The 16,515-nt window shown below is 42.7% G+C and overlaps 1 protein-coding gene across 2 annotated transcripts; it reads right to left on the bottom strand.

Moving 5' to 3' along the window:
* Positions 1-2,405: 2,405 nt before the first annotated feature.
* LOC145454412 (uncharacterized) lies at positions 2,406-10,189 on the bottom strand. Of its 2 annotated transcripts, XR_013920123.1 has the most exons (4): positions 8,379-10,189; positions 7,447-7,560; positions 6,529-6,635; positions 2,406-3,861 (listed from the first exon to the last, which is right to left on the bottom strand). XR_013920123.1 is itself a non-coding variant. In XM_080332406.1 (3 exons), exons 1-3 carry the CDS (start codon positions 8,676-8,678, stop codon positions 6,579-6,581), a joined length of 471 nt encoding a protein of 156 aa, XP_080188532.1. In that variant the 5' UTR covers positions 8,679-10,189; the 3' UTR covers positions 6,212-6,578. The 2 variants fall into 2 exon arrangements, 1 of the variants encoding a protein (XP_080188532.1); XM_080332406.1 differs by lacking the exon at positions 2,406-3,861 and having other exon boundaries at positions 6,212-6,635.
* Positions 10,190-16,515: the final 6,326 nt, after the last annotated feature.

The following is a 16,515-nucleotide window of genomic DNA, read 5'->3' on the forward strand; positions in this document are numbered from 1 at the left end:
TGCAACGAAAGAACAAGAAGAAGCATACGCTATCAACACAAAGCCACAACATACGACAAAAAGACGAACAAGAGTAAGTAAAACAAGCAAGACATTGTATGCTATCACTCCGTGTGCCTATTTTTCTTGTCTTTGTAACAGAAGGTGCAGCAACTGGCTCGGTGTCTGGACGGCATTTTGAGGAGACGGATCATGCTGCGCATTGGCTTGGTCGCATGAAGCAGTTGGAATAGCATCTTCGATCGGCTCTGTATCAGAACGAACCAGTACCGGAACCGGAACCGCTTCAGCCGCATTCCGGACGGGAGAAGTAACCGTAACCTGCCCACTTGTTTTTGTTTCGCAGTAGGAAACTCAGTGCCAAAAGGTGTATGCCGTTCAGATATAACGCATTCCCGGCTTTTATCATAACTTCGATGTACCGTTGAAAAAAGGGTGAATTCTCATAGTCAAGTACTTGATCCAGGTTGTTCATTCGTTCGTGAACATCAGCAAGGCTTAGAGTTACTTCGTTTTCGGGATTAGCCGGACTAACCCACAGCGGCTGAACCTGACTTGGTATGTGTCCAAGATGTACCTGGTAGGTATCATATGACGCATTGTTGAGCAATTCCTTTAGCGGTTTTCCGAAATCATGATTTCTGGCTAAAGTTTCGATAAATTCAGACATGGCTACAGATGGCCTTGACAGCCATTCACAGTTAAAGTTATGAAGCCTTACATCGAACTTGTCATCAGTGATGTCTTCCCGTTGTACCGATCGACCATACATCCGAAGAAAGTCTTTTGGAAATTGCTGATACCATTCAACCGCGCCTTCACGTTCCACATTTACAGCAACTTTGCCGTCGTCAGTTTTAGTCACAGAGCTAGCCATTCTAATGTTAAGCACGAGTATCTGCAAATAAAATCGTAAATGATTATAGGAAGTGTGATACTGCAAATAAGTCACTGCCAACAAACGACATAATCGAAAATTAAAGGCCGCATCGCCAAGTACGCAAGTTTACATGATAACATGAAACGAAAGATAAAACAGATATTACCACATGTTTTTGAGGGAAGGATTTAGGTAACATTACAGAAAGTAAACCAACAGCAACAACACAAACATCATGAAGACGGTACATGAGCAAATACGGCAGCATTTAAATACAAATTAAAGGTCGATAAAAGCACTGGAGCAAGCAGCCACTGGACACATATAGAAGAAACATGCAACAAGATATGACAGCCCAAAGAATATACGACATGGATATCCTTCCGGCCACATCGCCAAACCAGGATTTAAGTGAGATAAACGGATCATTAAAATACAAGGTAACAAGAGTGTCGTCAACGCGTGTCGTGAGTTTGACACGCGGGTTTGAAGTGACGTATCGTCGGCGTAGTCAAGAAACGAAGATCGTCCTTGCATCTGACACGAGACATGGCTACATACGCGCAACCAGGGGCCAGATCGTCACAATCAAACCAGAGGATCGCGGATGACAACGTTCGGCCTTGTGCTTTGTGAATGGTACCGGCGTACCGCAACATGAAAGGATAGTATACACCCTGGGGCTTTGTAATTGGGTACACGCGTATGATCCTATCGTCGGGCAGTTCTACGAATATGGTATTAGCAACGACACCGTGTATCCGACCAATTTGACCGTTTACAAAAGATCGCTTCTTGTTTCGATTCTCCGTCAACATGATCGGCATGCCTTCGTAAACAGGCTGTAGCGGACCGTCAGGAGTCGGATAACGACATGTTTTGAGTGGGAAAACATCCCTGTAAACATGATTGCGAATGACGCGATTAAACCGACTTGACGAATCGCGGGTAAATGAAAGAACAACATGTTCCGGGTATTGATTATAGACGTGAATGAGGTCTTCATCGGAAGGAACGGCATCGTCGAAAAGAACAATTCCAGTTACGAATTGTCGTATTCCGCAAGTGGACGGCGTTCTTAGGCGACAATTCGCAAAAAGTCAGACGATTCATTATCTCTTGTACGAAATTGATTTCGCAGACGCGTTTTGTTGCAACGTCCCATTATTGGTATGTAATCGAAAAGGCTGCCAACATAACCATTGACTGGCACCGGTTGCAGCTGCTGTTAGTCGCCACATAGGACAACTACGCAATGTTGACCCAATGACGCTAATGTTGACGATATCTGATCTCCGTGAACTACGGAAACCATCGAAATCTCGTCCGTTAGAATAAGGTCGAAGAGACGAATATCCCAGTTGACGTTTGCACGGCGGCCTTCAGGACCACATGCCAAGCGGAATGAAGCGTGGACAGTGTCTGCCGTTATGTCGTCCCCGAACAAAGCTTTATATGTCGTTGCTAACAAACCGGTAGGCGTACACTGTGAGCTTAAACGCGTGCATTTATGCACCTAAAAACACACAATATTCGAATTTTTTTTTAGATGCCACATTGCGTGGTAGCGATGTATGTCATAATATTGTGTGGTCTGATGTGGCATGTCCGTACCTATCGCTGCAGAGCCCGAAATTACGTACCTGAAACACCTCCACAGGCTCTTATCGAAAACATATTTTATTTCAAACGAATCGGTTGTAGAATGTACATGTACAATAAAAGAAACAGTGTAAGTTGCCGTTAAATATGACAATACAAATTGAAAACATAACAATTGTTTGACACAGTAAGACAGGATTTTATACAGTAATAACAGAGCTTCTTGGAGGTACAGAACTTCAATACACAATTGAATAATTAAATGAACCCAAATATTTTCGGATGACACTCGTCAGCAACTAGTGGAGAATTGGAAAGAACATTGTATATCAACAATCGTATCTAAAAATATACCTTCACCAGCATGAAATTTTGAGAGAGTGAGCGTTCAAATGCACTATTCCCATGCAGGTGGTACACGAACTCCTTCTGTTGACAAAGTTTCGGCTGGTGTATTTTGATAAGATATAAAATACACCAGCCGAAACTCTGTCAACAGGAGTTCGTGTACCAGCTGGGAATAGGAGATTGAATGCTTTCTCATCAAAATTTCATGCTGGTGACGTCATATTTTGTGATACGATTGTTGATATACAATGTTCTTTCCAATTCTCTACTAGATTTGCTGACGAGTGTCGACCGAAAATATTCTGGTTCATTCCAATATTAATATACTATTCAACAGTAATAACAGTATAAAAGAACTGGATTCGGAACGAAAGCAAGGTGTATGTACAGTAACGTCGTCAATAAATATTGTTTCTCACAAATTGACTAGTTTCATGATGAAATGATTGATTGAATTGCCAAAAAACCCATAGTAATCCAATTTTGGCTCAACAATATGTTATTTTGGAACAGCCCTAATGTACAGTGCCACTAACAACGAAAAGTTTACTAATCGAAAGCATAGCAAAAGTCTAGCCACAAAAAAGACAAATTATTTTGCAAATGCAAAAAATAACAAAATCAACTATGAACAGGTACATTCCATACCAAAAGAAAGCATTACTCACAGCACAAGTACTAGGAGCAAGGGAGATTAATTAGCCTACATTTTTTCAATCGATTGCTGGGCATTTTGATATTTTTTCCAAGAATTGACGAACTTGTTCGACTGAAATCCCGAATTTTTATCACCAACAAAGACACGTTGAATGAATGGCATTATTTAAAAGACTTTGGGATAACTAAGATCCCCATGAGTAGTAGCATGCTACGAGATCAATTATCATCTCAAACGGTCTTGTTTGGTTTTCGGATCTGTGCTTGGTGGTGATGCCATTGGCCGCCATCCACGATTGTTCATCTCCATTCTCATGACGTGCAATCAAAAGATGAGGAGTCAACTTTGAAGTCGGTAAATCGACTTTATGTGCCTGGAATTAAAACAATATGTTAGCTTTAAATTACTTTGCTAAATATTCACGTGCGTATCCAGAGCACATGACCAACTTCAGCTAGAAATGCTTATATGAGACTTCTCATCAGGGATGTAATGACTCGAGTAATGACTTTCTCATGACTCGAGTCATTTTCTCAAAACACAAAAATGACTCGATTTGACACAATCTGTGTATTGACTCGACTTGAGTCATTACGCATGACTCAAACCAAGTCACATGACTCGAGACTCAGATGGCCAAGAAAGACTTTTCATCGTAATTTCGAAGAATATAAAATAACCACACTATTGGCATCTCTTCTATTGGTGCTGGCACTTTCAAATGCTACCAGAAACTACTAAAAAGTTACAAGGAAAATTAGTGTATTATAAAAGCGAACCATTCGATATCAACAAACAGTCATAAAAAGTGGGTTTAACAGGACTTCAACTGGAAACTTGAGCAGTCAACACAATGACTTGGACTTGAGTCATAACACCATGAATCTGACTCCAACCTCTACTTGTTGACTTGGACTTGACTTGGTGGTGAATTGAAAATGACTCGACTTGACTCGAGTCAATCCTATTATAAGCGAGATTGAGTTGTGACTCGGAGCCTCGTGACTTGGTTACGACACTGCTTCTCATACTAAAGATTTAAGTGTAGTTGAATCGGCGAATAGTTTAAAGGGGCACTGCACTCTAGAAATCATGTCGTCTCAAATTGAAGGGCGAAACGAGAATTTTTTTTAGGCCGCAGCCATTTTCTTCAAAACGCCACCGTATAGAAGCTGCGCAATTTATTGAATTTTCCACATCGGAATAATGCTCCAGCAGTCACGCAGAAATCGAACTTTATATCGTTGTCAGCCGATGTTATTATGAAGGAAATATGTTGTACACGCAAAGGTGGTTTAGATAACGCAGTCAACGGAAGATGTTCAGTCAGGAGATTTATGTCAAAATCGGGCCTAGTGTATTCTATTTTTTTGGGACGTAGGGTGTGTACGACATATTTCCTTCATAGCATCGGCTGACAGCTATATAAAGTTCGATTTCTGCGTGACTGCTAGAGTATGATTCCCCTGTGGAAAATTCAATAAATTGCAGGTCCATTACGGTGGCGTTCTGAAGAAAATAGCTGCGGCCTGGAAAATTTTCTCATTTCGCCCTTGAATTTGAGACCACATAGATTTTAGAGTGCAGTGCACCGTTAACAAGCTTAGCTCCAAAGGGCAAATTGAATATAAGTTGTTATATTATTCGATTATAAATTGAAGCATTAATTGATGCACCAATTGTGTTCATATGCATAAATTTCTCTACATCATCAGATTTTTAAGGGGCACCAATGAACCTCGGAACTCGTTTGATCATAACTTGTTAGCTACTTAATCTTAGAGGGGCACTGCGCTATAAAAATGTTGTGGTCTCAAATCAACTCGCAGGTCGAAAAAGATTTGACGCAGACATTGTCTTCAGAAAGCCACCGCAATGGTGCTGCAATTACATTAGGGTTAACATACGACCTCCTTTTTCAGGTGTTAACATACGACCTCCTTTTTCAGGTTTTAGAAATTGTCGTCCTAGGACGCCCAAATGTCTTCCTTTTTGGCAACTCCAGTACTGTTAGTATAGCTTTCAATACAACATCCATTGTAGCAGTATATTTATTAAACTCGAAGACTTTTCGGGTGCCTCTTTTCAAGAGTTATCGGCACACTAAAGGGATTTAAACAGATTTAAAAGCAAAACCAAAAAGGCAAAGTATGACGCAACAATCAGAATCACAGAGCATGAAATTCGCATCGTATCAATGGCAACAATAACAAACTACGAAGTATACGGACATACGGTACTATAGTAGCAGCACAATTTGTAAATAAACAATTACACGCACGGAACAACACGCACTAATGAGAAATTTGTAGGTTATAGAGGAAATCTTTCTGTCTGCATAAAATAGGTTTGCTCAACTGAATAATAGTACACTCCAACACTTTTAAATGAAACACAGACCTACCACGCGCAATGACAGTGAACATATTGTCATCATAGTGCTGTGCACAGGCAAGGTGTTATTGTTGCCATTGATACGATGCGAATTTCATGGTCTGTGATTTTGATTGTTGCGTCATACTTTGCCTTTTTGGTTTTGCTTTTAAATCTGTTTAAATCCCTTTAGTGTGCCGATAACTCTTGAAAAGAGTCACCCGAAAAGTCTTCGAGTTTAATAAATATACTGCTACAATGGATGTTGTATTGAAAGCTATATTCAAGTTCTGTACCACGAACCAGCTATTCAAGTACTGTTAGTGTGAGAATCCTCCTTTCCCGATTCCAAAATATGATCAACATAAATTAAATGAATTTCGCATAAGACCCGTTACGCTCGAGCTTCCGCGTTTCTAGTGCGTTAACTTCACCATCGCATATTTTTGCAACGGGTTAAGAATCGACGACGCGCAGCCACGTCAGTTGGTCTTAATACGAAATTTTGCAGCTCCATTACGTCGAGCGCAGTGTTTAGCATAGCATAATATACCTTCATTTTGGGACGGCTCAAGAATTTCGATCATATATAAGGATTCTATTTTATAGAACTTCTATGTATATCTAAACTGAAGCAGATCCATACTAGACTGGTAGTAAATCTTACCTGACTAAGACATATCGCACTCAAACCATGGTTCGACTTTATTTTCTTGTCTATTCGAGAGCCTTCTGCAGTTCGAGCAGGATATGAATTTCATCGTCTTCATTTCCCTGCGAACAATTAGAATCATAATAGACAGATGAAGGACTAATAAGAACAATAATAGACAGGTGAGGAACATTCCTGCAATTCAAAAGTTTCCATTCCAGCCATCACATTCCATTTCATATAAAGGCAAGTTTTGGCATTAGCGCTGTACGCAAGTTGTGATTACTTATTACTGATTAGATGCGCGCTATCTAGTTTGCTATCATATGAAGGCTACTAATTCTTGTCTGCTTTATACACTCGTATTCCCTCGGTGTCACTTGTCAACTGACACTGGTGTTTGATTTGTTATTAATACTGCGCATTGTGCAGTACACGGGGTTGAATTACGCTGTCAAAAATTGATCAACACGAGATTCTCGAAGGCGCAAATTCTTAATTTATTCGATTAGTTTGAACGACAACATTCTATACTGATTTCCTTATTAGATGTACAAATTCGACCTCATCGTTAGAAACGTAGATTTCATCGCGCGCTCTGAGAAACACCATCTACTATCGCGATTTGACGAACAAATACACCTTCTACAAATTAAAGTGCATTATTTGCATCGATGAGGGCCGCAAGCCGCGTTCAAAATATTTCAGCGGGAAATCGTATCGTGTAGCATTGTGTGATGCGATATGCGTGCACTGACGAATATCGCTCATTGGTGGCGGCCCCGCGTAACACTGATAATACGACTTGTTGAATTGCAACTGAATATCAGGGATTTCGACACCCCCTGGCTACGCGCCTGCCGCAACCCCATGCAAAAATAAAAGTCGGCGCCTACGACTGTAGTACTGTTTATTATCAAACATAATACCAACCTCTTGATCAGTGTGCTCTCCAAAAACTTTATCAAGAGTGAGAAGCATTGCCATGTACTTCTTGTGCATTTCTTCAACACTTCTATCAACAAGCAGTTGAAACTCATGTCTGATCTATTGGGAATAACAACGCGTGTCTGATCTATTGGGAATAACAACGCGTTACTCAGAGCTGTTAGTCATGAAACAGGTTAGTTTGAAGTAAATTCATTTATATTATTTATTTTAAAATACATAGTTATTCACTAACTTATCTTGATACGAACATTATTAGATTTTCTCTATTCAATCATCACAATAAATGAATTATTTTCAACTTATGGTATCACTATACGGTCCAGACTTAGACAACTAAATGGTTCTAGTTGTCTTAGTCTAGTTTCACTCAAGTAGTACGGAATCTCAATATTCTAATTCTAACCTAAGTATTTAAATGGTTCCATACTCTTTCAATTCTGATCATATTCATTGTTTTTCTGAAAATGCCTAATTGACTATGGTATTTCGTAGTGAGCTAACAAAAATATCCGCCTCGTCAGCTATGGTGCACAGACGCTAACCAATCTCATGCTCATTCCTATGAACTAAGCTTGAATTTGACTGGATTCCCTTGTCATTCATAATTTCGGTCAATTTTCCAAGTTTTTGCAAATTGAGTAATTCCAATTGCAATCTAATTTGGAAAAAAATGCGCTTCAATTCTAATATAATTCAATTTGGAAGAGCTGAAAATCTACTAGCTGTCCAAGTCTGGTACAGTGTACACTGTACACATGTCGTGTAATAGGAAGACAGTGTATATTAATACAATAGGAAGATACATAGGCAACATAATTGCTTAATTTGCCGAGGCACCGAAACAATTTCCTTTTACTGATTTTCGAAGTTAATACTGCAAATTGAAGTCATCTGTAAGGAATGAAAGAACTCACCAGTCTAATATCTTGCAGCAGTAGAAAGCTATTCAAAATTTCAGCCACGCCACCGACTTCTAGCACCTTCAACTGCATGGGTAAAATAGAAGTAAGTTCAGAGCAAGGTGAAGGGCTTGATTCCTTAACATTTCCAATTACGCAAGAGGATTCGGGCAGCAGGTCATAGTTAAGAGTGGACGGTGCTTCATAGCAAAGCAAGTCCAGTGTCTTCATATTTTTGTGTCTCTGTTTACAATGGCTGTGGAGATTTTCATATTTTGAATACACTATGCCACAGCCACATATCCTGCATGACATGACAACACTCGGATGTTGTCTGTGACGCCATAATAAATGTGTAGACAGCAAATCGGTAGTTCCGATAAAAGGGCATAACCAACACCATTAGACATTCTACCAAACCATATCAAGTAATGAAACAGGTCAACTGCAATGAAAGATATACATAACTTCATCTGCAAGTGAGGTTTCATCACTAGGTCTATTATGATATCTTTAGATGAAATCAATAAACAGCATCGGATCCCATTTTCATGGTCTACTCTTATAGCGCAACAATCTGCTAGATCGAAAATATAGGTTATCTATTTCTACCCATACCGCTGGGCGCTGGAGCTGTATGTGAAACTAGATAACAACATAACATGGACATAATAACATTATTTACAGATGATGTTGAAAATTTACATAAACGAATTACCTTGCAGTAAATCAATGTGCTCCCTCTTAATTCCGTTTTGAACTAAAAGCATTCCATTTCCTCGCTATATGCTGTTTGGATTCACGTACAACAAAGACAGACATATTCACGGCGTATCTCACTCACTATGGTCCTGTGTGAGGTGGAATCGAATCAATCGATCGATTGTCTCAGGATTGCGTCATACAGTCACGTGACTCAGTAAGTCATGCGTAAAGAATAGACAGAGTCGAGAGTCATTTCATCAATGATAAAATACAAAGGGTACTAACAATAACTGAATGATTGCTATACTGTTGTTCGATGGCAATGACAACGGTACCGTATACAAGTAAAATGTTCAACGTCAGGGTGCTTCACACATATTTGTATTACAAATTTCTTCAGTAAGTTCGGTAGGGAAATAATATGGTCCCCTTTTTATTTTATCGCAATCTCTTGGAATGTTGATCTGATAATTTGTTTATAATAAACTTAAATGAGAAACAAGCGATTAACTATAAGGATTAACGTGACTATCGTAGGTATGTAACGTAAGATCAGAGCAAACCTCAAGACAGCGAGTCGTGAGTCAGGTATTGGTACAGCACGACCATAATATCTGATCACCAACCTATTTGCTTGAAGCCCGGTACCACCGTCGGTTACAACCTTGGTTAGTTATACCTGTATAGACACTGCAGCCTGAAGAAACATCTATAGCTTAGGACATACCGACCAAATCACATTTGGCGCGGCTTTCCGGCGTGTATCAATATGACCGCTCTTTACGCTGCCAGGGATGATATATCACGTCAATAGTAACTTCGTGAAATTTCAGAGTGAAGATTGGCCGGCGACCTCTCAAACTCCCTCTCAATTGATATCCGGTATAAATGTTTGACACCGCATGAAATTCGCCCGGCATGACTACTGATAGGCATGTGAGCTCATAGACACATCATATGAGCATTAACCCACATCTTATAACATTCCCTGATGATGTGTGGAACTGCACACAACATGGCGGATTCTCGATGTCAGATCTCAGCCGATAATATGTGTCAGCCAAATATTGTATATACCTATGCACAATGTTGTGTCTCATTCAACGCTGTGAATTTACAGTGTAACAACGAGAATCCTAGAAGCCAAACGGACGGCCTGCTTTATGATCTCCGACAAACAATAGGATTTGCTTGTGCCGTGCTCGCCGCAAAGAAGGAAGTATGGTGGATCATGTTCGTCTTCTTCGTGTTGGTCTTCAACGAGTGTGTCGGGCCTCTACGTAACGCATTTCAATCTTTCGATTACCGTGTTCACGAACGCGGCCTGATGTGACGACAAAGATGTGCTCGGTTGATCCGTATGAATGGGAGCGTCGAGTGCAGAGTGAGAAATTTCCGTATGAAAATACCGACGCCAAACGGCAAATAGACTGTCAAGATATGCGATGAAAGTAACCCTGTAATACCTTTTGCATCCACGTTCATTGCATAGCCGTTTGACTGCGTCTTCGTCTCGCCAGAACGATGCTCTGTTGTGAACGGCGAACGAGAACATACGTATGTCCTGGGGCAAACGTTGAAAGTTGTTGAATTCCAAGTAATCCAAGTTCCGGAACGGGGTGTTTAGCAATGCGTCTTGGAAGAAATACACGTCGGTAAACATATCCACGAATTTTAATGCTACGAGAAGGTCTTTTTGCGATCTGCGTATTTGACCACGTTCGTCAGTGACTGTGTACCGGTGAAGATATTCATAAAGCGTCATGTTTTCGTGAAATATCGGACGCGACACATATGCTTTAACCACCTTATCTTGTCGGACACGTTCCAACGTCGGTACCAGATACCTTTTGGTATCCGAAGGTGTAGGCCATTTTCACGTCGGCCATAGTCAGTACCATTTCGGGCTCGTCGGGACAAAGTTGATTAAGATATCGATAGGCGATAGTGTTGGGCTCCAAATCCGTTAAGAGAACTTCGCGCGGAACCGATGTTTCTCGAAATTTCGACACATAGCCGGCAACGTATTTCATTAGCATGTTATTGCCGTCGGTGAGCTGGACGTCCATGGCAACATCGCAAAGTACGTAACAGAGTTTCAGAATACACGCGCAAGTTGAGTCGGTGCGCAGCTTGAGATCTGTGCAAGACCAGAGTGGAAACGTCAGCAACGGATACCACTTGAGAGGGGCCCTCGTGAACTTGAACGCCAGCAACTCGTTTGTTGCTTTTTTGCGCGGTGTACACCAACTCCGCAAAGTCGTTGTCTTCTTGCAGAAGATCTGCAGATAGATCGGATATGTCTATGGAAGAGACGTCCTCCAACCACGCGATATAATGCGCGTGCAGTGTTCCACGCTTTTGAAATTCGAATCTGTCGCATACAAGCACATGATTACACACGACACAGGAAATATTTGAAAAAGCGAGACTTGCCTATAGAAATAAGTGTGAACGTTGTTGGCACCGGTCCGACTGTTGCGCTGTAGGTGTCTGGTCCAATGGTGCTTCTGTTTTCCGGAGACATACTTGCGAAGGATCTCTTCGAGAACATGTGCTTGATGCAATGTTTCAATAGGTGCAAGACCAGTCGGGCCACGTCCGAGAGTCACAAAACGTTCGACAAGTATTTCGTTGACCGGAAATTGCCATTCGTACGGCGAAATAGTGATAAAGATGTCCGGCATTCCGTATGTTTTGACAGCGTCCAAAACATAACTCAGTTGCCATTCCCAGTACGTGAGACTGAACGTCTTGCTGTCTAGCGCGCGAGCAGGCAAGCAATGAAAGCTACCGGCAGCGTTTAACGCGCCCGTCACGTTCGCATACAACCGCTGACTGACTGCTGCAATCGTCAATTGCACACGGCAGAGACGGTTCGTCCGATGCGCTCGATGTACACGGGATCATCCCACTGATAACAGTTTCCGTTTGACAAGCTCTCTCGACTTTAACATGTTTCCGTGACATAACTGGAACCGTTGGTGCATCATTCTGCTCTTGAGCCTTGAGCAGGTCATCAAGTGGCGAACGTCGATCAGCTTTAGGAGATGTCTGCACTTGTACAGAAACGTGCGAAGATACTGGAAGCTCCGGAGAAACGATTCGATGTAGAATAGCACTCAGATCAGTCAATGGTGAAGCCGGCAACGTTTGAGAAGTACTGTTGACACGCAACGCATCCCGCCGCAATATTACGGCAGGTCGTAACGCTTCAGTAATCATGGCAGCCAGAACTTGATGGCGAGTGATCTCTCGGTATATGGCAATCATGAGCATTTGATGGTTAGCATTGGTCGGATGACCAGTGAATCGCAATAAGTAATGGTCCAGACGGATGTCAGTAAATATCCTCCGCAGGTCGGCAACGATCCTATTCGCAAGTGAAACATTATTTTCAGACAACACCAGACGGCTTGACGATGTCTTCGATTGCTTGCTCACATCGTAACTCAGTTAGATTGCCACCTAGTTCTACAATTATTAATCTGTAACAAGAAACGAACGAAATTTACGAAAGCATCACAAATGAACAAGGAAATGGTAGTTAAAGTTTGACAAATCACAAAAACACAACGAAATATCAAACACGTCAGTTCATTCTTGAGTTATACGTTTCTTTTTTTTTCTTCTTTGGTTTTCCCGCCTTGTCAGGATTGCTTCGTTTCTCCTTGTTGACAGCGACAGACGCACGCTGACTTTGAACGCTGCCACTGGAGCATGGAACATTTTCGTCCTCCAACGCCGCTTCAGCAACATTTCTAACTGCTGCGGTATCCGGTTGGAACGATACCGGAACTTGAATCATCGGTCGAGCATGCGCTAATCGTAAAGGATCCGCTGAAACCACCGTCGGACTTCGAAGTAGTTGACCAGAAACCGGTGCCGCAGCTGGAGCCATTCGAGAACCGCTCGAAAATTGAACAGAAACAGGGGACGGCGCTCTAACTATTCCGGGAACTCGAATGCGAACTGGAAGGGAAGGTGAAGGGGGGTAGAAGGGTGCAGGATCATGAACAGAAACTGGAACCGAAATGGACGGGGGCGGAACTCCGTGAAAAGGAACCGGAGCAGGAGCTTGCGTACGAAGTTATTGCGACACACCCACGGGCACAGACGGTTCAACGAGCATGAAATCAGAAATGCGTCTTCTCGCCGGTGTCTCGATGGGCGCGGCATTGAATCCTTTTTTGATCATGTATCCGGTAAAGACGATTTCAGCGTAAGACCGAGCGCTCGGATTCTTTTTAAAGTCCTCGTGATCGGGATGAGATCTAAATTTAAGGGCCCAGGCGTCTTTGTTCCGCATCAAGAACGACGTCATTTTCAAATGAAGCGCAGTCACATACATGGCGTGTCCGCAATCGGCCATGATATCAATGTATCGATCCAGAAACGACGACTTTTGCTGAATCATCAGGCTTTCAAGACGTTCAAACCTCGCCGAGACGTCTTCTTTAAGGGGCAATAACATAAATTAAGACAAACACTAGACACAAGTGGCCAACAAAACATAAGAACGACACATTAGGCAATAAACAAGATACTAGCAAAGGTGGCCAAAAGAAAACAATTAAATTAACTTAATATAACTAAAAAGGGGGTACAATGCATAAAAATTTGATGTCACAGCTATAATTCAAGCACAAACGAAACTTTAAACCACACTTATTGGAACTACAAGTCCATTCGGACCGGAGCCCGGATCATGCGACGTGGCCTTGCGGCCATCCCTTCAAGAACACGGACCACATCTGCAGGCTGGGCCGGTTGCGGCTGCGATACAATATTGGGCGTCCAAATCACGGGTGGGCCACCGGCGCGACAGACGGGCCTCACGACGTTGTCGTAAGGCATCTTTTCGCCTTTTGACGCCACAACCTGTTTGAGCCCGGAGGGCATTATCTCCCGTTGTTTATCGCAGTACACTTGTGGCAGCACTTGGAAATCATCATAAAATATGAGTCCCGCTACGGTCCTCCGGCCGTTGAACTGAGTTGTGACTAAGAAATTGCCTTCAAAGTCGATTACTTGTTTTTGGCGCGGCATATGAAAGTCTTCGCGGAGCAATTTCAAACTGGATGGACTGGATGGGTAAGTTACATTCGAATGGAAGGGACATTCAGGCAAGATTTTGTAGCGCAGCTTTCCATTTTCGTTGTTAATTATTTGACTATCCCCCTTGATAACCCAACGGGCGTAGAAGCCATCCTTGAGCAACAAGTTCACAAACGTCATTCGATTGCCTTGGTAGATACTGAACATCATCTTATGATCGTAACAAGAAACTATGGACTCCATTTTTATGACTAAAAAAGCGAAGATGAAAATGAAGTATGGTATTGGAAAGTTCATACCAATAAGCTATGCTAATACGAAAACGAACCAAGTTTTCCAAGTCCGACAAGTATTAATTTCCGAACACCTACTACACAATTATTTTATATTAGTATTGTGATAGTATGAAACAGTAAATATAGATCCAGAACGCACGACGTGATCGAACAACGCCATGCAGACTGAAATATACGTACTGTTACACAGTACTTGTCTCACGCATAGTCGTCCTCACTTCACCCCATGCTCTTTATGTCCAATTCCGTTCAAGACGCATATCAGTGGTTAACTAGTGTTTCAGAACACGTGTACGCTAACGCTATGATATTATGAACTGAAAAAGAAACAAGCGATTAAAAGAAATGCAATGCAATGCAGTTGATAAAAGCGATAAGGGGATAAAAGCGATAAAATCGTGATCATAATAACATAAAACAAGACAAAGATCGGAACCAAGTGGCCAACATAAAATAAGGACGACAAATAAGGCAATACATGATAGCAGCAAAGGAGGCCAAAACAAAATTCAATTAACTTAACTTAACTCAGTAATACTAAAAGTGTTGATAAAAAGGCATAAAAATCGGCGTCATAAGAACTTCAAAGGCATTTAAAACGAAACTGTGAAGCGATCAAAAATTAAAACTAAAGGTCCATGCGGACCGGGGCCCGGATCACGCGGCACGGCCGTGCCGACCAGAGTCCGGACCACCGGTCCAGCGGGCGGTGCCGGTAACGCTTGCGGTCTATGATTTGGTTGAAAAAAGACAGGTCGACTACCGCTGCGATCCGTCGGTCGGATGATGTCAGCATCCGCCGAGCGATCGACGACCAGAGTTACCGGATGCACCAGTCCCGATCGCAAAATGGCCATCATTTCGTCCATGAAAATAAGCATTTTTGCCTTGTACTCACGACTAATCATTATTCCGGCAATTGTGGATCGCCCGTTCAAATGCGTAGAAACGAAGACGTGGCCTTGTTCCATTAGAACATCTGTCCTCCGTTCCGAGTGAAAATCATTGGCCATTGCAGCCAAGGCAGGCGGCACTCTTACGTTTCTGTGAAACGGATCTTCTTCCTTGATTGAAAAAATGAGACGGCCGAGCGGGATCGATTTAGCTTCTACATCGCTTTCGACGACGCCACGGGCGAAGAAGCCCTCCTTCATTATCAATTTAGCAGAGACAAGTCGTGACGCGATATAGATTGTGAAGTCAACGCAATCATCATAAACACTAGTGATTACTTCCATTTTTTTCTGAAAAATACGATGAGGAAAATGAAGTACGGTACTAGAAACGAATTGCGCTACGACTGGCCACCCCTTGGCGCGATTTCAGTGAAACCCGCGCACAACGCACAAGCGAAAAAACCGTCCACGCGATGCGAAAAACGCACCGCGCTACAACCCCCACCCCCCTGGCGCGTTTTCAATGAAAGCCGCGCACAACGCACAAGCAAAAAAACGTCCGCGCGATGCGCAAAAACGCACCGCGCTACAACCCCCCACCCCCATGGCGCGTTTTCAATGAAATCCGCGCACAAGCGTAAAAACCGTCCGCGCGATGCGCAAAAACGCACCGCGCTACCACCCCCCACCCCCTGGCGCGTTTTCAATGAAATCCGCGCACAAGCGAAAGAAGCGTCCGCGCCATGCGCGAAAATCTGCCGGCCAGTCCGCAGCACCTATCTTTCGCCATAACCAGCGACCTATCCAACTCCTATCTAGCTCCTACCCCTAAGACAGAGTTAGTGAAACTAAAGGTCCATTCGGACCGGAGCCCGAATTGTACGTTTCGGCCTTGCCGCCATACCGACCAGCTCGCGGACCACCGCTCCGGAAGGCTGGGGCGGTTGCGGCTGCGACACGTGGTTAGGAACGAACAGCAACGGTCGCCGACCGCTGCTGTCCGTCGGTCTTACGGCGGGCTTTCGACCGCCAAACGCACGGACCGCATCAGTCCAGATGGTGTGATGGAAAACATTACGTCATAAAAGACGAGTAGTTCAGCTTTAAATTCGTCATTGATAATGAGCCCCGCAACCGTTGAACGTCCATTAAAATGGGTCGTAATGAAGACATTTCCATACTCCTGTATCAACGTGT

The sequence above is a fragment of the Botryllus schlosseri genome, chromosome 13, assembly GCF_051294905.1.
Source record: "Botryllus schlosseri isolate E-star chromosome 13, Bs_hap1, whole genome shotgun sequence".
In the NCBI taxonomy this organism is placed as follows: Eukaryota; Metazoa; Chordata; class Ascidiacea; order Stolidobranchia; family Styelidae; genus Botryllus; species Botryllus schlosseri.

Excerpts from the sequence above, each read along its gene's own strand:
- LOC145454412 (XM_080332406.1), bottom strand. The coding sequence starts at position 8,678 with ATGTCATGCAGGATATGTGGCTGTGGCATAGTGTATTCAAAATATGAA. Across the intron at positions 7,561-8,378 it reads TGCTGCAAGATATTAGACTG|ATCAGACATGAGTTTCAACT; the intron begins GTGAGTTCTTTC and ends TATTCCCAATAG. Across the intron at positions 6,636-7,446 it reads GAGAGCACACTGATCAAGAG|GGAAATGAAGACGATGAAAT; the intron begins GTTGGTATTATG and ends AATTGTTCGCAG.